Source organism: Chiloscyllium plagiosum, unplaced genomic scaffold (genome assembly GCF_037043375.1).
Source record: "Chiloscyllium plagiosum isolate Xiang-an unplaced genomic scaffold, Cpla_swu_hap1 HiC_scaffold_39, whole genome shotgun sequence".
Taxonomy (NCBI): Eukaryota; Metazoa; Chordata; class Chondrichthyes; order Orectolobiformes; family Hemiscylliidae; genus Chiloscyllium; species Chiloscyllium plagiosum.
Genome location: NW_028270177.1, coordinates 15,763,062 through 15,783,176, shown reverse-complemented (window position 1 = coordinate 15,783,176; position 20,115 = coordinate 15,763,062). Strand labels below are relative to the sequence as shown.

Below are 20,115 nucleotides of genomic sequence, written 5' to 3'. Positions count from 1 at the left end.
AAATGTACCAGCCTCCACCACTTCCTCTGGCAGCTCATTCCATACACATACCACCCTCTGTGTGAAAAAGTTGCCCTGTAGGTCTCTTTTATATCTTTCCCCTCTCACCCTAAACCTGTACCCTCTAGTTCTGGACTTCCCATCCCAGGGAAAAGACTTTGCCTATTTACCCTATCCATGCCCCTCATAATTTTGTAAACCTCTATAAGGTCACCCCTCAACCTCCGAAGCTCCAGGGAAAACAGCCCCAACCTGTTCAGCCTTTTCCAATAGCTCAAATCCTCCAACCCTGGCAACATCCTTGTAAATCTTTTCTGAACCCTTTCAAGTTTCACAACATCTCATGAAATCTTTTTTAGGAATGTGCATTAATTATAAAGGGATCGATTTAATTTTATTGTATAAAAATTAGTGCCTGTCACCTTGTGACTGTTGACTTGGAAGCAGGATGAATGGGAGGGTAATTAGGAAAGAGTACGTGACTGGAAGGCTGAAAAGGAGAGCTGCAAACACAATGGAAAGCTAAATGCAGGAGAATGGAAGGAAATCTAAAAAGCCCTGCATTGTTTTGTGGTGATGGTCATTAACTGAATAAAAAGCCTTGCGATTCCAATGTGAGGAAACAGGAAGATAAACCTGTGGTCAACTACCACCTGGAGAATTCTGGCCATGTAGAAGAGGGAAGAGCTTCCACGATGAAAAAAAGAGATGCACTGATTTTGAATATATTGGATTCTATATCTTTGATTCAGGGTCAATGCTGAGAGGATATTCCCCCTCATGGGAGAGTCGAAGACCAGACAGCTTAGTCTCAGAATACCAAAAGAGAAAATGCTGGAAAATCTCAGCAGGTCTGGCAGCATTTGTAAGGAGAGAAAAGAGCTGACGTTTCAAGTCTAACTGATCCTTTGTCAAAGCTCTTAGTCTCAGAATAATAGGGCACCAATTTAAGACTGAAAAGGGGAGGAATTTTGCCTTTCAGGGTGTTGTCTGTCTTTGGAACTCATTGCCACAGAGAGCTGTGGGAGCAGAGTTGCTGTGAATCTTTTAGTCTGAAATAGCTAGAATCTTGATCAGTAGGGGAATCAAGGATTATGGAGAAAGGGTGGGAAAGTGGACATGAGGTGTTTTGGATCCACCTTGATCCTACTGAATGGCAGAGCAGGGGCTGAATGACCTATTCCTGTTCCTATTTTTGATTAACCCCATAAAACAAAACATGAGGTGCCCTGATGACTTTTCCAATGCAATACTGACTCCCCATGCTGGAAATGTTACCCCAGGCTGTGGGGATCTCACAAGATCAAGATTGCATTGGCTACAAGTGTAGCATAACAGTTGAAATTGCAAGAATGCTTAACATTCGACTGGACCAACCTTCCAGGCGTGAATTTCAGAATCTTACTCTGGTTGATATCTCTTGGAAGTGGAGGTTTCAGAATTGTCTTACATTCAAGTGGGGAAGAGTGAGCCACAGAGAAATGTTGCCAGGTTTGCTATTTGGTTGCCTATTTGCATTTTATTTTTCTATAACTTGGAAATTATAATATTGTGGAAGTTTGAGAGCTAGACACTTTATTTTTAAATTAATGAATGATACAGGAATCTGTCTGAGCAAAATGTCATTGAGTTTAAAATTAATTAATCCGAGGGGGAATCTGTGATGAGAATACTGTCAAATTCATTTAAATAGTTCCGCTGATTAGTTGCACTGTTGCCTGAAAAAACATTTATTCTTAAATTAAATGTATGCTGTACTGGTTTATAATGATTCTAAACAGCACAAGTGTGGGGTCTGTTAATCAAAATTAATTAGATTAAATGAAATAGAGAAAGTTCAATAACATTTTACTGACAATTTCTTATACTAACAATTATGTCACTGCTGAGACGTTTCTGCAACAGAATACTTCAGAGTAACTGTCTCTGGTTTGTTAGAAACAATTATTTATCATTTCCTGTAAGTAAATGTTTAACTCTGTTGAAAAGACAGGTTAGGAGAAATTATTTAATTATTGGTGGAGTGCACATTGCTTTATCACGAGTAATACAGCAAGTAGAAGCAATTGTATCCCAACAAATGCAAAAATGGATCGATATTTTGAACCAGAGGAAGATACCAGACTGTAGGGTGAAACTGAAACAGTGGAGTTAGCTTTGGATTGCTTTTAAGCAAAGAACTGGCCACAACAATTAGTGGGCTGAATGGCCTCCTGTACTGTAATATGTTGGAGCATTCAGCATTCTGTGTTTGCACTCGACTAATCAAAAGGAATGCTCCCCACTTGCCAGGTTGGGTGGCAGCTCCAACAACACGCACGAAGCTTGACACCATCCAGGAAAAAGCAGCCCGCTTGACTGGCACTACATGCACAAACATCTGCTCCCTTCACCACCGACGCTCAGTAGCAGCAGTATGTACCATCTACAAGATGCACAGTAGGAATTTGCCAAAGTTTTCTCGACAGCACTTTCCAAACCCATGACCACTTCCATCTAGAAAGTCAAGATTCATGGGAGCACCACCTGAAAGTTCTATTGCTAGGTCAAAATCTGAAATTCTCTCCCTCATGGCATTGTGGGGCAACCTACAGAAGTGGACTGGAGTGGAATACGAAGGCATCTCACCACCACTTTCTCAAAGGCAGCTAGGGATGGGCAATAAATGCTGGCCAGCCAGTGATGCCCACGTCCTACCAGTGAATGAATATTTTTAAAAAACCTTTCACAATTGATTTGTTTAATTGTTGTCACCTGTACCTCAGTACAGTGAAAAGTTTTGTTTTGCATACAGTACAAGCAGATCATAAAACACAAGGACATACAGATCGTAGGGTGATTGAACAGTGTGAGGCATTAAGAGATCATTGTGTTAGTAATTTTTACAGAAGTCGAATTGAGGTTTAAAAGTGTGGAAAGGTTGTAAGAAATGTGAGAATAAGATTTGTTGTTGAGAGCTCACGAAGAATGGCCCTGTATAGGTCCCATTGCAGTTGACAGAATGTTCTCAGCAGGTTGAAGATTTTTACCCAAACTCTCCTGGTTCACAAACTAGAAATCACTTTCTTTCATTCAGTGATGGCACATGGTGTCGCTGGCTGGGCCAACATTTATTGACCATTCTTATTTGCTCTTGAGAAGGTGGTGCTTGAGTTGCCTTGTTGAACCAGTGCAATCCATTTTGTGTAGGTAGACCACAGTACTATTAAAGAGAGAGCTCCAGGATTTCCATCAGTAATACTGAAGGAATGGTGGTATATTTCCAAGTCAGGCTGGTGAGTGACTTGGAGAGGAACATGCGGGTGATGGTGTATGCTGCCCTTGTCCTTCTAGATGGTAGTGGCCTTGGGTTTGGAAGGTGCTGCCTAAGGATCTTGGATGAATTTCTGGATTGCATATAGTCCATGGCACATGCAGCTGCTATTGAGTATTGACAGTAGAGGGATCGATGTTTGTGGATGTGGTGCCAATCAAGCGGGCTGCTTTGCACTGGGTAGTGTCAAACCTCTTGAATGTTCCTGCAGCTGCACTCATCCAGGCAAGTGGGGAGTATTCCATCACACTCCTGACTTGTATCTTGTAGATGGTGGACAGACTTTAGGGAGTCAGGAAGTGAGTTAATCGCTACAAGGTTCCTCACCTCTGGCTTGTTTGCATAGCTACTGTTTTTATACGATACGGAGGTGCTGGTGTTGGACTGAGCTGTACAAAGTTAAAAATCACACAACACCAGGTTATAGACCAACAGGTTTAATTGGAACCACTAGCTTTCAGAGCACTGCTCCTTTATCAGGTGGTTGATGAAAAACTACCATTCCTTCATTGTCACCTGATGAAGGAGCAATGCTCTAAAAGCTAGTGTTTCCAAGTAAACCTGTTGGACTATAACATGGTGTTATGTGATTTTTAACCAAATTTATATGGCTAGTCCAGTTCAGGGTTTTTGAACAATGGCAATCTTCAAACTGTTGGTAGTGGGGTATTCAGTGATTGTAATGCTATTGAGTGTCCAGGGGCAATGGTTGGTGTCTCCTTTTTTGAAGATTGTCATTTTCTGGCATTTTTGTGTCGCAAATACTGCTTCTGCGGAGGTGACTGGTTTCCCTGAATTGAACTGGAAAGAGTTGGTTACCCAACTGGGAGAAACTATCCTACTTTCTGAATTGAACCCTTGATTCTTCTGAGCTAATGTTGAACCTTCTGTTCTGAAGTCAAGACTAAACTAATTACCTTAATATGTTCCACTGTCTTGTCATAAAGACAAAGTATAAACATTTTATCCATTAACAACACAAGGGTTCTCCCAGGCACTTGACTGCAGTCACGTGACTTTTTAGAATTAATGCACTTAGGTTTCTGTCAAAATAACTTTCTGACCTGTTTAACAAAAACCTTCATAGGACAGCCTGCAAGCAATCTGTCTCTATTTTAAATAAATCCTAATTCCAGAATATTACACACCAGAACTACTTTAAATCTTAATGTGATGCTGTCATTACATCACTAGTATTGAATGTGAATGTGTAGATGAATTATGGCGACCATTTTTTTACATTGGGAGCAAACACTATTTTTAAAAACTTCTTGTTCTAATAGTTACATATTGGTCTTCATTGCATCACCTCATTTTGTTTCCCACAGAATTTGGACACAACATCAACCGATCAAAATAGAGATCAGGATGATGTGTTAAGTTCAGTATTCTTCACAACTTCTGCCTCTCAGAGTCACATGAGTTGCAGACAGTAGTGAAAAGATATTATTGATTTACCAAACCCACACAACTCTGTTGGACACAGAAGAACTCATCGAATATCTTCAGGTTCCTCTGACAATGGAGGAGAAAGTAATTCTAAATGCTTGACAGAGAATTATTCTTCTTCCATCCAGGATTCAGGCAGAAATCCCAATGGACCAAGTGGTGGATGCACTCTGAACCCTTCAAAACATAAAACTAAGAAGATGCATCTGAGTATGCAGAAACCCAGTGTGGATTCATCAAAAGCATGCATTCAAACTGTGACTGGTGAAGAACGACCTCACTTTCTCAGTCAGAGCTGGTCTATTGACAGTGAGCAGAATGGTCAGCATGCTGGGTATAAGCTTTCACAAATGCGTAGAGAGATGGTTCCATTCCACGATCCACATGTTTACACCACGATGGCAGAGGAAACAAGATCAGCCTCCGATTACAAATCACTGGCGTTTCCAGATTATTGGGGTCACATCTCTCCTGTCTATCAGGAGCCGCTGACTGGTCAGTGGTCTGGACATCAGAGGTAAACCATTGATATTCAGAAGTGTTTTATGCTCGTATGTTTGCTTAGTTCTTTTAATGTTTGTTGATGTTAAGTTAATCCATCCACTGACACTCTCATAACATTCAATCTACTCCCAACCACATCAGAGCAGCATGTTCATAAACTGTCCCTGAGGAATGACAGCAAATGATCTCCTCATTTTTACTCTCTTTCTAGATTAGATTAGATTCCCTACAGTGTGGAAACAGGCCCTTCAGCCCAACCAGTCCACACTGACCCTCCGAAGAGTAACCCACCCAGACCCATTTCCCTCTGACGAATGTACCTAGCACTATGGACAATTTAGCATGGCCAATTCACCAGGTCTGCACATCTTTGGATTGTGGGAGGAAACCAGAGCACCCGGAGGAAACCCACGCAGACACAGGGAGAATGTACAAACTCCACACAGACAGTCACCCGAGGCTGGAATCGAACCTGGGACCCTGGTGCTGTGAGGCAACAGTGCTAACCACTGAGCCACCATGCCATGAAACAGCTGATTTCTTCCCATTGCTTATTCCTCTAGCAAATCAGACTCTGGGTTTGTTCCTGTGACATAGCTCCTATTTACAGAGATGTGAACCTGATTCCTAACTCCCAATTATAGGAGATCTAGACAGATGTGATGAATGGGGAGGAGTTGTTGCAGATGTAAGTAGCTCACTGAATATCAACCCATTCCCATATAAGGAGTTCCAGGCTTTTCATGATGATGGAATGATGAGATATGTACAAGTCAGGATATTGTTTAATTTGAAGATATTAGCACTCCTGTACATTTACTTTCAGTGTCCTTCTGAGGGTTAGATGATGTTGGATTTAGAAGTTTTCCAAAGCGGTCTTGGCATGACATTGCAACACATTCTGCACATAGAGCACATTGTAACTAAGGTATACCAGTGGTGAAAAGGTCTTGTTCATCAGCTGTCGTGTTTTGGTAATATTCTGATAAATGGGCAAGTAGATGAAGTATTGATCAAGCTTTGTCCTGGATTGTGTATGAGTATTGTTGCAGCTGTGCGTGAATGATTTATTGTCACTTGTATCTTACAGTGAATAATACAGTAACATACAGTGAAAAGGTTCAACTGTCGCTCAGTCTGGTGCCATTTTGAATAGTTTAAGATTAGAAGAATGAGTGCATTCCATCAAACTCTGACTTCTGCCTTGTAGGTGGTGGAAGCGTAGGAAGGGTGGTGGAGGAGACCGTAGAATGCCCAGTCCCTGACCTTCTTGAACAATGTTTATGCAAGTGACCCATTGGCGTTTATATTCAATCTGAATGGTCATCGGTGATAATCTCATGAAATTAGAACATGGTGATGCTCCCTCTTAGTTTAGACAGTCATTACATGGCGCTTGTCCAGCTAACTAAAGAAAGTTGCCATAGCCTCAGAAGACCATAAGGCTACTCTGTCTCATGAAAGAGAGATGACTAGTCATGAGTTTAGCCTGAGTGTCACCACACCTCCAGGAGAGGGGTGAGATTGCAGAGGCAGAACCTTCATGGTAACCTCAGCCAGTGCAGGAATTTAACCAGTGCTGTTGGCACCGCCACCCTACCAACTGAATTAACTGATCCATCCAGCTAATTTTTGACCCCTAGTTGACAGAGGGTGTGGGGTGGCCATATCACTAACATCTGCAGTTTTTTTTGTCTCTTATATCTCTCCATAGTTTGTATGGAGAGGAAACCGTGACCTCTGGGACCAATCCTTTATTAAAAACAACAAATCTTTTAGTACCATAACAGGTTCCTTATGTTCTATTACTTTGAATGGAAGTGTTTATCCCACTATGTATGGAGTTCTGGAGCACAGCACTGAAATTGAGTAGTCAGCTGAAGGGTGTGTATCACCCCTGGGATATCTGCACACCGGTATCTTATTGCATTGCCCATAAGACCAGTCTTTGTATCACTAGTAAATGCTCAGACTTCTGTCAATGAGCTGTTTGACTACAGTTACTCCCTCATGAACACAGCTCCGTCATGGACAAAGTATTTAATCAACTTTGCCAAATGGAGACAGACGTTGATAGGGACTTAAGCAAGGAAGCTTCTTATGGGGCTTCTGATGGGCAGCCAGCGAGTAGAGTGACGTAAAGGTTGCAAGGGCAGGACAGAGTTGGCAGAAGATAATAGTCTCCTCATTGCACCACATCCTAAACCACAACTCGAGTCACCTCCCTGTGGGTAGGTAGTGATCAGAGCCAAAATAGTTCTGTAGGCATGAACTACAATATTCTGAAAGGTCATCCTATAGCTAGGCTAATGTAATTGCATAGCTACCTGAAACCTTGGTGACCCTCCTAGAAACTGGGCTGTTAGCCACCTAACAAACTGCAGAGATCAGGATACAGTGCTGCTGAAAATTGCCCACATGGGATTGTGCCTGGGTATTGGTCTCCTCCTGTTTAATTAAATAGATTGTGGCAGAATTGATGCTGTGCCCAAGTTAGTCAATGCATCATCAGATTACAGTTGCTAAACATGAGTGGCTCAGATCATGAGCCTCTTGAATGTCCTCTTTGAGTTTACTACTCAGTGTTTACTACACTTTCCATTTCATGTCACCTGCAAATTTCAAAACTGTACCCCGTACCCCAAATTCTAGCCATTACGTATGTTAAATTTTCACACTGAACAGAATCGATTGTAGGAAAGAATATTGAAGAATATCCCAATATGCCTCTGCCCAAAAATCCACCAATGCCACAATTCTCTGTTCACTACCACTTTGTCAATTTGGTATCTATGTTGCTAATGTCTTCTTTTCCCATAACAAACCCAATATTTGATATTTTGTCAAAAGCCTTTTGAAAGTCATATACACAACATCAACTGCATTACCCTGGCCGGTAAACTCATTACAAAAGTCAGATCAGTCAATTTATCCCTTAACTAATCCATACTGACTCTTCTGTATTAGTCCATGCTTGACCGGGTCCACTACTTTTCATCATTCACATAAATGATTTGGATGCAAGCATAAGAGGTACAGTTAGTAAGTTTGCAGATGACACCAAAATTGGAGGTGTAGTGGACAGCGAAGAGGGTTACCTCAGATTACACAGGATCTTGATCAGATGGGCCAATGGGCTGAGAAGTGGCAGAGGAGTTTAATTTAGATAAATTTGAGGTGTTGCATTTTGGGAAAGCAAATCTTAGCAGAACTTATACACTTAATGGTAAGGTCCTAGGGAGTGTTGCTGAACAAAGAGACCTTGGAGTGCAGGTCCATTGCTCCTTGAAAGTGGAGTCACAGGTAAGTAGGATAGTGAAGAAGGTGTTTGGTATGCTTTCCTTTATTGGTCACAGTATTGAGCACAGGAGTTGAGAGGTCATGTTGCGGCTGTATAGGACATTTGTTAGGCCACTTTTGGAATATTGCACGGAATTCTGGTCTCCTTCCTATCAGAAAGATGTTGTGAAACTTGAAAGGGTTCAGAAAAGACTTACAAGGATGTTGCCAGGGTTGGAGGATTTGAGCTATAGAGTGAGGTTGAATAGGCTAGGGCTGTTCTCCCTGGATCATCGGAGGCTGAGGGGTGACCTTATAGAGGTTTATAAAATCATGAGGGACATGGATAGGATAAGTCAACAAAGTATTTTCACTGGGTAGGGGAGTCCAGAGGGAATAGGTTAAGGGTGAGAGGGGAAAGACATAAAAGAGACCTAAGGGGCAACTTTTTCACGCAGAAATTACAACATTTAAGATGCATTTGGATGGATATATAAATAGGAAGGGTTTGGAGGGATATGGGCCAGGTATTGGCAGGTGGGACTAGATTGGGTTGGGATACCTGGTTGGCATGGACGAGTTGGACCGAAGGGTCTGTTTCCGTGCTGTACATCTCCATGACTATGACTGTATGACTGACTGCCTGTTAATGTTCTCTTGGGTCATCATTTCCAAACGTTTCGCATTGCCAACTAAGCTGGCTGGCCTGTAGTTACCAGCTATATCCTGAAGTCCAGGCCATGTGACCGGAAGTTAATGCCCTTGTTTAGAAGGTTTTTATTGGTTTGTAATTAAATGATTTTGAAATGCTGTACTTATTAATGGTTCCAGGGACAAGATATTTGAAGATATTCAACGTTTAGTCAGTCCGGGGGATATTCTAAACAAAGTCGTTTTTGATGCTGGCAGGTGAGTCAATCCACTTTACATCTGATAGAGGATGACTTACTTGGGTTGCAGATTGCAAAGAAAATGGTTATCAAACTATGCTGCACCTGTGTAAATGTAAGTGTTCTGCTGATGCAATGCACTGGATAAACAAAGCAAAATAAATGGACAGGACAGGATTGCTACGTACTGAAATCTCCTCTTTTCCAACGAAGTTAAAAATCACACAACACCAGATTATAGTACAACAAGTTTATTTGGAAGTACAAGCTTTTAGAGCACTGTTCTATCTTCAGGTGAATAATTTCATTTTCTCATGAAAAAGCACAATTTTTATCAAGTCTTTCTTCGTATGTGCGTCAATTAACTCATAAGGGAGCCAACAAATTCTTCTCCCTGCTTCGAGGTTGTTTTTACTTGGGGTGGCAAATGACAAACATCGGCTTCATCCTATCATTCTATTTTGAGTCACCTCTACGGAATTGGAGTATCTTAGAAATGAGCACCTTTAGCCTAGGGATTCTGAGAAAAATTGCCCCTAAATTGCTGTTAAATGCCACTTTCCAAACTCACAATCACTTACATCTGGAGGGACAACAGCAGCAGATACTTGGGAACGCCATCACCTTCAAGTTTCCCTCCAAGCCACTCATATTGAAAATATATCACTGTTCCTTCACTGTCATTGGTCAAAAGCCTAAAAATCCCTCCCTTAAAGAATTGTGGATCTATCTATAGCTGCAGTGGTTCAAGAGGAAGTCACCACCATCTTCTCAAGAGCAACTAGGGATAGGCAGTAAATGCTGACCCAGCCAGTGATTGACTCCTTCCAGGAGAGAATAAAAAATTTTGGCAACTTGGAAATTTGTCTGAACGAGGGTTAAATGATCTTCTATTCGTTCGGTGACTGGGAAACACAACCTTATTATGAGTTGGAAGCAATTGTCTATGAAGGTGAAAAATTGGTGTGTGGTATATGCCCTTGCTTGACTTCCTGAAGGAAGGGCTTATGCCCGAAACGTCGATTCTCCTGCTCCTTGGATGCTGCCTGACCTGCTGCGCTTTTCCAGCAACACATTTTCAGCTCTGATCTCCAGCATCTGCAGTCCTCACTTTCTCCTCTTAGGTATCAGCTTGCATAGGTAAGTGAGGGCTGCGTTGTGAATTTGAAACTTCTGCTGCAAGATGTATTTGGCCTGAAGGAGCTGAACATTTCTTGGACTCTGAGGGGAAAAAAGACATATCTACCTGTGGCCTTGACAGGTTATTCTTAAAGGCACTGCAAGTTGCAGCATAAATAACAAGGCAATAACTTAAAACTAGGAGAAAGTGGGGACTGCAGATGCTGGAGATCAGAGTCAAGAGTGTGGTGCTGGATAAGCACAGCAGGTCAGGCAGCATCCGAAGAGCAGGAGAATCGACGTTTCGGACATAAGCCCTTCATCAGGAATAACATAAAACGAGCCAACACCCGTAAAGCATTTGCTGCAAAATGAGTACTTTTATTGCAGCAGAAGGTCATTGCTGTCACAATGATGTGACTATTAACAGATAAAATTACTGCCTTGGGTCAGGCAATAACATTTGTCTGAAAGTAAGCTGTTTGATTATAAAGGGCTTTCCTGATGAAGGGCCAGATGCCTCTTGACTTGCTGTGCTTTTCCAGCACCACATTCTCGACTCTAATCTCCAGCATCTGCAGTCCTCACTTTCATCTGTTTGATTATAAATATGTCAGAATTTTTATTTCAGGTTCAAGTGTCAATTCCTACCAACACTTCTGATTTTTTTTTGCCCCAACAGCCTTCCATTGGTTACATCAGAAGATGACATTTCCCTGAAGTTCTACTCACATTTTGAGTCTGGCAATCTTCGCAAAGCAATTCAAATTCGCAAGTAAGTGTAAAGCAGGGCATGACACTAGATGTGATGCATAGTGCAGTCTGGTACCTAGACTGGAACTATTGAGGTGAACAGTACCTTACTTATTATTTAAGGTTGACAAAGGTTAACCCATGTCAGGTACAGAAGCTGGGACTTTCTGATTAATTTGACTTAGCAGCAGTAACCTGCAAAATGTTTGGGGTACGCAGCTTTGGCAGCCTTGTTTGCTCGTGGGAAAATAATTTACAACTGCAAGATGTTGTCGGTGGTTCAACCAGTAGCATATTTGCTGATAAACTGCAAGATTTTGAGTTCAACAAACATTGATGCATCCGCTCCAGTGGGGTGCCGTAATCTCAGAGGCATTGTGTTTTATTTCAGTATTAAATATCGTTTGCCCTGCTCTGGTGGGTGCAAAGATTCCATGGAATAGAAGAGTGGGATTTTATCCCTCAATTAATAGCACAAAATTAGATAAAAGATTATTTAGTCATTACCACCTTGCCATTTGTAGGAATTTGCCTGTGCAAATTGGCTATGTGCTTTTCTTCCCTACAACCAGGATTACCCTTCGAAAGTACCTTATTGGCTGGAGAGTGCTTTGAGATGTTTGATGATCTGGTTCTCTAAAAATGCAAGTCTTTCTTCTGAATACAAGTATTGTCTTAAATGTTTTATGATTGACCAGCATTTTTAATTGCATATTAAAAGAAAGAGGAAAGATGGGGTATTCCTTTTTGGTTGGGTTACTTGATGGGAATACTTAGTTGAAGGGCAGAATTGTTGCTGCTCTTAATCTTTGATCAGGCTAGCCTTAGTGCAGTGGAGAGGCAGTATTTCCAGGGTCTAACATGAGTCACCAAATGTTCACGGTCTGGCTGGAGAGTCAAGAATAAGGGGACATAATCTCAGGACAAGGGGCTGGTCATTTTGGTCATAGATGAGGAAACATATTTGCACACAGAGGGTTGTGAATCTTTAAAATTCCTCAACCAGCAAGTTGTGAGTGCTTCAGCTCTGAAGATTGGCTGGGTTTATTTTCCTTGGAGCAGAGAAAGCTGAGGGATGATCTGTGTCGATAGGAACAAACCTTTCCTTTCAGTAGAAGGGTGAGCTACCAGGAGGCAGAGATTTATGATTGAGACCAGGAGGGTTGGAAAGGATTTAAGAAGATTTTTCACTCAGAAGGTAATAAGTATCTGGAACTCGCTGCCTGAAAGCGTAGCTGAATTTACTCCACTGAGGCGGGTATCCTGTCACCAAGTCACCCTTTATTTATGCAGAGAGAGTCCTTAACACTGATCCAGCTCCCTCAGAGCTGGCTCTCAGAGTAAACAGAACCTCTGATACTCCTGCTTATATCTGTCATTAACCTGGTCCAATCAGGAAACTCATATTTTATGAGGTCCATCTGGCTGACATCATTACAATCACTCCATCCCGGCCCCTCTGAGTCCGAGGACATAGAGGACATTTTTTATTTGTAAAACGCCCCTCCTGGGGAATTTTAGCACCGAGTCAAGTTCCTCCAACTCTCCCTCTGATACAGGTGGCATGTAACACACAGTAGATGGCCTCCTGCGCTCGGAGTGCCCCAGAAGGAATTCATTCTCTTCTTCAGGTGGCATAGGTGTTGAAGTGGTGACATCTGTTGTGTCTATCTCAGATTTGGAGGTATCTTCAATGCCCGATAGAGAGGGAGAACCCACGGGTTCCAGAACAGTCAGAAAGGCTGTCAAATAGCTGGTCATTTTTTGCTCCTGTCCCGTTTGTGAATTTGTAGCTTTTGTGTGGTCCGTGGCTTTGTTCAGGACTGCCTCACCTCCCCGAACTTTGTATGTCATCGGATGTGACTTTACGCTGACCATGCCTCTTATCTGTGCAGGACCATCCCTGTGGTTCCTACACCAAACATCATCCCCTGAAAGAAACTGTCTCTCTTAGTGGAATCCTGTGTCCAGTGTTAGCATTCCTGATGCTGTTTCACCCTCCCCTCCACCAGATCTGGGAAGATCAGATTTAACTTGGTGTGGAGTCTTCTCCCCAGTGGCTACTTTGGTGGAACCCTCCCTGTAGTTGCAGGAGGGATGGTTCGAGAATCAAAGGAACCAGGACAGTTTGGTATCTAGTGAAGGTATAGGCTGTTTCTTTAAGCCTGCCTTGAAAATTTGCACTGCTCTTTAAGTCAGACCATTAGATGATAGAAAGTATGGAGCTGTCCTTATAAGATGAATGCCATTCGACTTTAGGAAATACTCAAATTCTCTGCTGCTATTAAGTGGCCCCTTTTCTGTGACCAACACTTCGGGAGTCCATGCATTGCAAAAAAATGCACGTAGTCTTTTAATTGTTATCCTTGTGTTTGACAAATGAACTTTTTGCATGTCCAGCCATTTTGACAGGGTGTCCACAATAACTGAGAACATTGAGTCTCTGAAAGGACCTGTGTAGTCAACGTGTAACCGAGTGCAGGGTTTACTCGGCCATTCCCACGAATATGGGGGAGCTGCTAGCAGTAATTTTTGTCCTTGTTGGCAATCTGGGCACTTCCCCACCAACATAGCTATGTCTGCATCCAGTCCATATTTGGACATAATTTCACACCAACATCTTCATTTTGAAAATCCCTGGATGACCCTGTGGAGATCAGCCAGTATCTGGCAGTCACCTTTGCTGGGGACAATCACTCTTGCTCCCCATAATAACATGCTGTTCTGTACGGTGATCTCTCCCAGGTTCAAAAAGGTTGCAAAGTTCTTGTTGTGGTACCCCATTGATTTTTCCTATCACCACTAGCTGTTTCAATTTTGCCAGAACCGGATCTTTCTGCGTTCAAAGTCTGATATTGTCAGCTGTGACTGTAGGTGTTTCCAGAAAATGTAAGGTCAAAAGTCACACGACACCAGGCTATAGTCCAACAGGTTTATTTGAAATCACAAGAAAAGACCTAAACTCTGGTTCTGAGGTGGGAACCATGGCACCTTTGATAGCCCTCACTTTATCTTCCAACAGGTGTAGCCTGGTCTCTGTAACTCAAGAAGGTCACTTGGGGTGCCTTTCTAAGGTGTATGTTTGACAGAAGGAAATGTCTAAGCACTATGTCTTGGTACTCTGAAGGATAAATGCAAGGTATTGCATTTTGGTAAAACAAACAGAGGCAGGACATATAAAATTAACAGTAGGCCCCTGGGTAGTGTTGTAGAACAGAGAGACCTAGGTGTTCAGGTATATAATTCTTTGAAATTTGCATCATAGGTAGACAAGGTTTTTAAGAAGGCATTTAGCACACTTGCCTTTATTTCTCAGACCTTAGAGTGTAGGAGCTGGGATGTCATGTTGAGGTTTTACAGGACATCGGTGAGGCCTCTTCTGGAATGCTGTGTGCAGTTCTTGTCACCCTGTTATAGGAAGGATATTATTAAACTGGAGAGAGTTCAGAAAAGATTTACCAAGATGTGGCAATGAGCTGTCAGAGGAACTGGTGGAGGCTGGTACAATTTCAACATTTAAAAGGCATGTGAATGGGTATATGAAAAGGAAGGGTTTGGAGGGATATGGGCTGGGTGCTGGCAAGTGGGACTAGATTAGGTTGGGATACCTGGTGCGCATGGATGAGTTGGACCGAAATGTCTGATTCTGTGTTGTACATCTCTATGACTCTACGTTGCCAGAATTGAGAGTTTGAGTTATAAAATATGCTGGAGATGTTGGGACATTTTCACTAAAGCATAAGAGGTTGAGGGGAAGTCTATAAGATCAGGAGGGAAATAGATACAGTGAATAGCAAAGGCCTTTTCCCAGGGTAGGGGTGTTCAAAACTAGGGAGCATATATTTAAGGTGAGAGGAGAAAGATTTAAAAGGACATGCGGGGCAGTTTCTTTCCAGAGAGAAGGGTTAGTGTGTGGAATGGACTACCAGAGGAAGTGATGGATGCTGGTACATTACAAAGTTTAAAAAGCATTTAGCTAAGTACGTGAATTGGAAAGATTTGGAGGGACTTGGGCCAAATATAAGCAGGTTTCATTTGGGAACATGGTCAGTGTGGACTAGTTGGACTGAGGGGTCTGTTTCCATTCCGAATGACTCTATGACTGGATGTTCCAATTGGTCTACCCTGTTATGAGCATGTTAGATGAATGGGGACCTGGGATAGACCTTGTAGATTGTTCTCCATCATCCACTAAAAAAATTGCACAGGCTGATAATATGGCATATGGCAGTCCTACGCATTGGTACAAACCCTTATGGGTATTAATTGTAGCATACTTCTGAGAATCCTCAACTAATGGCAATTGCAAGTACATATGGCCAAGGCCTAGCTTCATGAAGGTGAGCCCTCCCTGCCAGCTTTGCACATAAATTCTCCACATGAGGGATTGGGTATTTATCCAGCTGGAACAAAGGTGAATCGGCCAGTCAGGCTTTACAATCAATATGACCGGTGCTGTCCATTTTCACAAACTGGACTGGTTTGATAATTCCTTCACTTTCCAGCCTCCTGATTTCTGCCACTACCTTTGCCCATAAGGCAAATGGCACTGGTGGGCCTAAGTAGAATCGTGGAATTGCTTCCTGATTAATATGCAAGTGGCCTTGGCTCCTTTGATAGTCCTTAGACCTTCCTGAAACATGTCCGGATAATTAATTAGGACTCTGTTCAGGCAGCCACTTTCTAATCGAAAAATGTTGAACCAATTTAGGTCAATCTTTTTCAACCAATTTTGCCTCATCAAGCTTGGGCCCAAACATTTTACTATAATCAATGGTAACTGAACCAGTTGCTTCTCATGAGAGACTGAAACTGCAGTTGTCCCCTTAATCTGTAAAGGTTCCCTGGTGTAGGTTCTCTGTAGAGCCAAGGTCTTACGCAAACTTAAGGGTTGGGGTCCAGAGCAAATTTTGTTAAAGACTGGTTCTGTAATCACTAAAATGGCTTTGCTGGTATTGACTTCCATTAGAACCAGGTGACCATTTAACCAGACATTTATCTTGATTGGTTCTGATTTGGAGGTTGCTAAGCATTTTCTGTGTTCCAAACCAGAGGTGGATGGCCTTTCCAGGGTATGCACTGTCCTGGATTGCAGCTTATGAATTTTCTTACTCAATTCAGTCCTACGGGGACCCTTTTGCTGATTGAGTCCACATACCAGCGGCAACAACAATGGCTTGCCGGCCTGGATCCTGAAGAAAATGTTAACCATTTGGCTGAGGCTTGGCTTTGTCTTGGGGTTTTCCTGTGGGCTGACCTAGGGTCCATCTAATCAGGATACATCCTGAATGAGGCTATGCAATTGCCTTCACTCAAGTGCCATTTCCCTATACTCAGTTGGACAAGCGAGGGTGTCCACTTCCATCAGAATACACTGCAACTCATATGTTCCACTTGCCACATTTTCCAATGATAAAGTCAGTTGTAATGCCTGTTTGAAGTCCAGTTGGGGTCTACCTAGTAGACACTTTTGCATGCTTACATCATTAATCCACATACCAAATGGTCTGTCAGCATCTCATTTAAGGGTTAAACGAAAGTTGTCTTAACCTAGTCAAAAATCTCTGTACGGATTCCCCCGATTCATGAATTGCTGAGTAAAACTGAAAGTATCTCAGAATTAGAGGAGACCTGGGGTTGTAATATCCCCCAACTAAGTCCATTAACTCTTGAAAGGTTTTGGTGTCTAGTGCCGCTAGGAAACTTGGTCTCTGAATAACCAAAAAGGCTGCTGGTCCACAAGCTGTCAGGAGAATTACTTATTGCTTTTCATCTGCCTCAATGTCATTTGTCTGGAAAAAATAATGCGTTATTTCCACAAACATGACCCAGTCTTCAAAGGCAAGATTGAACATGTCAAGCTTTCTATATAACAGCATGATGCCAGGAATGACTGTTGCGAGCGAATTTCTTCTAGAGCGTCTTTTCCCTTGTTGCCACTGAAATAGCTCCATAGAGGCTAGTATCCCATCATCACCTATCACCTTTCCCCCAGCCCCATCCCCTCCCCTCCCTCTATTTCTCAGCCCCTTCCTCCTCAAGATCCTGTCTGAAATATTGACTCTCCAGCTCTTCTGATGCTGCTTGACCTGTTGTGCTGCCCTTACTATCTCCATCATCAAGTCCCCATTTATTTACACATGGGCAGTCCTTGACACTGATCCAGCTCCCTCAGAACCAGCTCTCAGAGAATAGAATCCCTGACACTCCTTTCTTTTTTAAGTAATTTTCAAATCCTCTCTGACAGCAGTTAAGGTTCCAGAGTGAAATAACTCCACAGAGGCCAATATCCTGCCACCAAGTCTCCCTTTATTACTCGTGAAGAATTGTAGCGGATCCAACTCCCTCAGAGCCAGCTCTCTGACACTGCTGAAGATTTTCTTTTCTTTCACGGCCAACTACCACTTAACTACATTAGTGCTTATTTTTTCCCCAGCACCCATGTTGTGTGTGTGTGTGTGCAGGTGAGAGACACAGTGAAAGACACAAGGTGTACAAATCTTTATTCAATGTCCACCACTAGGAAGAAAGGAAAACACCCGAGTGGCCAGTGACAAGCAGTGCCCTTCACAAAAGGCAATGCTGTGTGATCAGTGAAGGGGGGAGTGGGGGGGGGAGGGATTAAATCAAAATAGAGTTGGAGGGGGAAATAATGCACTCTACTCCCTACGGCACCCACCTCTCCCTGAACAACTCCAGGGTGTTGGTGGAACTGCGTGCTCCTTCTCCAAGGACACCCAGGCTCTAACGTAACTGCGGAAGAGGGGCAGGCAGTCGGCCCCAATGACCCCCTCCACGGCCTGCTGCCTGGACCTGTTTATGGCCAGTTTGGCCAGGCCCAGGAGCAGACCCACAAGGTGGTCTTCAGAGCTGCCCTCCCTCCCTCGTACCGTGCCCAAAGATCAGGAGTATGGGACTGAAGTGCAACCAAAAGCAGAGGAGGTGGTTTTTAAGAAAATCAAAAAGGGAGTGCAAACACCACATCCAATATACACATGGTCCACGGACTCCACAGCGCCACAGAACAAGCAGTTGGGATGGGAATCCGTGAACCACCGCAATCTGCGGTTGCAGGGCACTGCTGCGTGCAGCATCCTCCACCCCAGATCCCCGCGAGAAAGGGGGAGGACTCCTACGTAGAGAGCCCTCCACTGGGGATCCCCACCGCCCGGTGGCAAATGGGCACGCCAAGGCGTGTCCGGACAGTGGATGAGGGAGAAGAGGTGGACGGTGTGCAGCAACAGTCTATACAGGGCACAGGCTCCCGCGGGAAGTACGGGACCTTGGGGCCAATGTGAAATTCTGTCCGGGCTGGGGTGAGCGCGGACGGGATTCCACTGCCTACCTGAGCATCCTCCAACTGGTGCACTACGTCGGGTCAGAGCACCGCCGTTTTAAGGCGTCGGATGGCAGTGACCACGTACCGGATGTCTACCGCTGCCCTGCTCGCTATGTCCTGCGGCAGTGTCCAGCCCAGGCCCCCGGCACCCAGTAAGTCCCGACCCTGGTCACCCTCGCCGCCACGGCCCTCCCTTCGACCGCCACTCGAACCCGCGAGTACGGAGGTGCGGATTCCTGAGCAACGGCTCTCTGACGACAGCCGCTACTCTGGAGGGTAGGCGCAGCGCGATTCAACCACGTTCCAGACAGTGATCAGGTCCTGGTAAAAGACAGGCAGCGTCTTGAGGGCGACCTCCAAACCGTCACGGTCAACAAACAGGAGCGGCATGTCGTAGTTGAGGTTACGCACCTGGCAGAAAAAATACATTGCCAGGGCGCACCACCTAGGAGGTGGCTCGACGTAAAGGTATCGCTGCAAGGTCTGAAGGCGGAACATCGCGACCTGGGTGCAGACGCACACCAGCGACTGACCGCCCTCCTCAATAGGGAGACTCAGAACCTACGCAGCGACCCAGTGCATCTTTTTGTCCCAGAAGACGTCAACCAACGTTCTCTGGATGTCAGTGACAAAGCCAGGAGGAGGGACTAAAGTGACCAGCCGGTACCACAGCATGGCGGCCACCAGCTGGTTTATGACCAGCACTCGACTCCTGTAAGATAGTACTCGGAGCAGTCTTGCCCAGCGGCCTTGGCGAGCCGAGACTTTGGCCTCCAGCTCCTGCCAGTTGGCCGTCCAGGATTCCTCAACTGGGCCGAGGTAGACCCCCAGGTAGAAGAGATGGGTGGTACTTCAGCTGAACCCCCGTAACTCCTCCGGCAGAGAGTCCACCTGCCACGGACCGGCCAGTAGTCTGGAACATTTGGCCCAGTTGATCCTGGCGGAAGATGCTGCTGAGTACACGGCCTGGCACGCGCATCCTCCCCAGGTCGGTGAAAGTGTGGAGCACGTCGTTGGCATAGGCCTAGAGGACCACCCCCGTGCCCGTGCTGTGCAGAACCAGCCCGACAACCTCCTCTGCAAGAGGCGCAGGAAAGGCTCTATGCACATGGAATACAGCTGGGCGGACGGGGGCAGCCTTGATGCACTCCTCTCCCGAAGCAAAGGGGCACCGTCAGGGACGCATTAACTTTAACCGTCAGGGACGCATTAACGGGCAGACCAGCCCGTCGACAGAAATGGATCAGGTCCCGGACCAGGTGGATGTTGTTGTGTATCCTCTGGCACGTGACCGTGTAGGACTGGTCCGGGTGAATCATGTGGGCCAGCACGGAGGCCAGGCGAGAAGACAACACCCTGGTGAAGATTTTGTAGTCTGTGCTGAGGAGGGAGACCAGACGCCAGTTCTTCAACGACCGAAGGTCCCCCTTCTTTGGCAGCAGGACAATGACCACCCTGTGCCAAGAAAG

At 44.3% G+C, this 20,115-nt stretch overlaps 1 protein-coding gene across 4 annotated transcripts in view; it reads left to right on the top strand.

The window, feature by feature from the left end:
- The window catches only part of agbl1 (AGBL carboxypeptidase 1), a 246,003-nt gene that overhangs the window by 54,130 nt on the left and 171,758 nt on the right, over positions 1-20,115 (top strand). For all 4 annotated transcript variants that reach the window (XR_015753858.1, XM_087981474.1, XM_043677060.2 and 1 more), the window contains 3 exons: positions 4,891-5,279; positions 9,377-9,454; positions 11,237-11,329. Coding sequence is in view for 3 of the 4 variants with exons in the window: in XM_087981474.1 (XP_087837600.1) it covers positions 4,891-5,279; positions 9,377-9,454; positions 11,237-11,329 (560 nt within the window). In the remaining variant the exon portion in view is untranslated. The remainder of the gene's footprint in view (positions 1-4,890; positions 5,280-9,376; positions 9,455-11,236; positions 11,330-20,115) is intronic.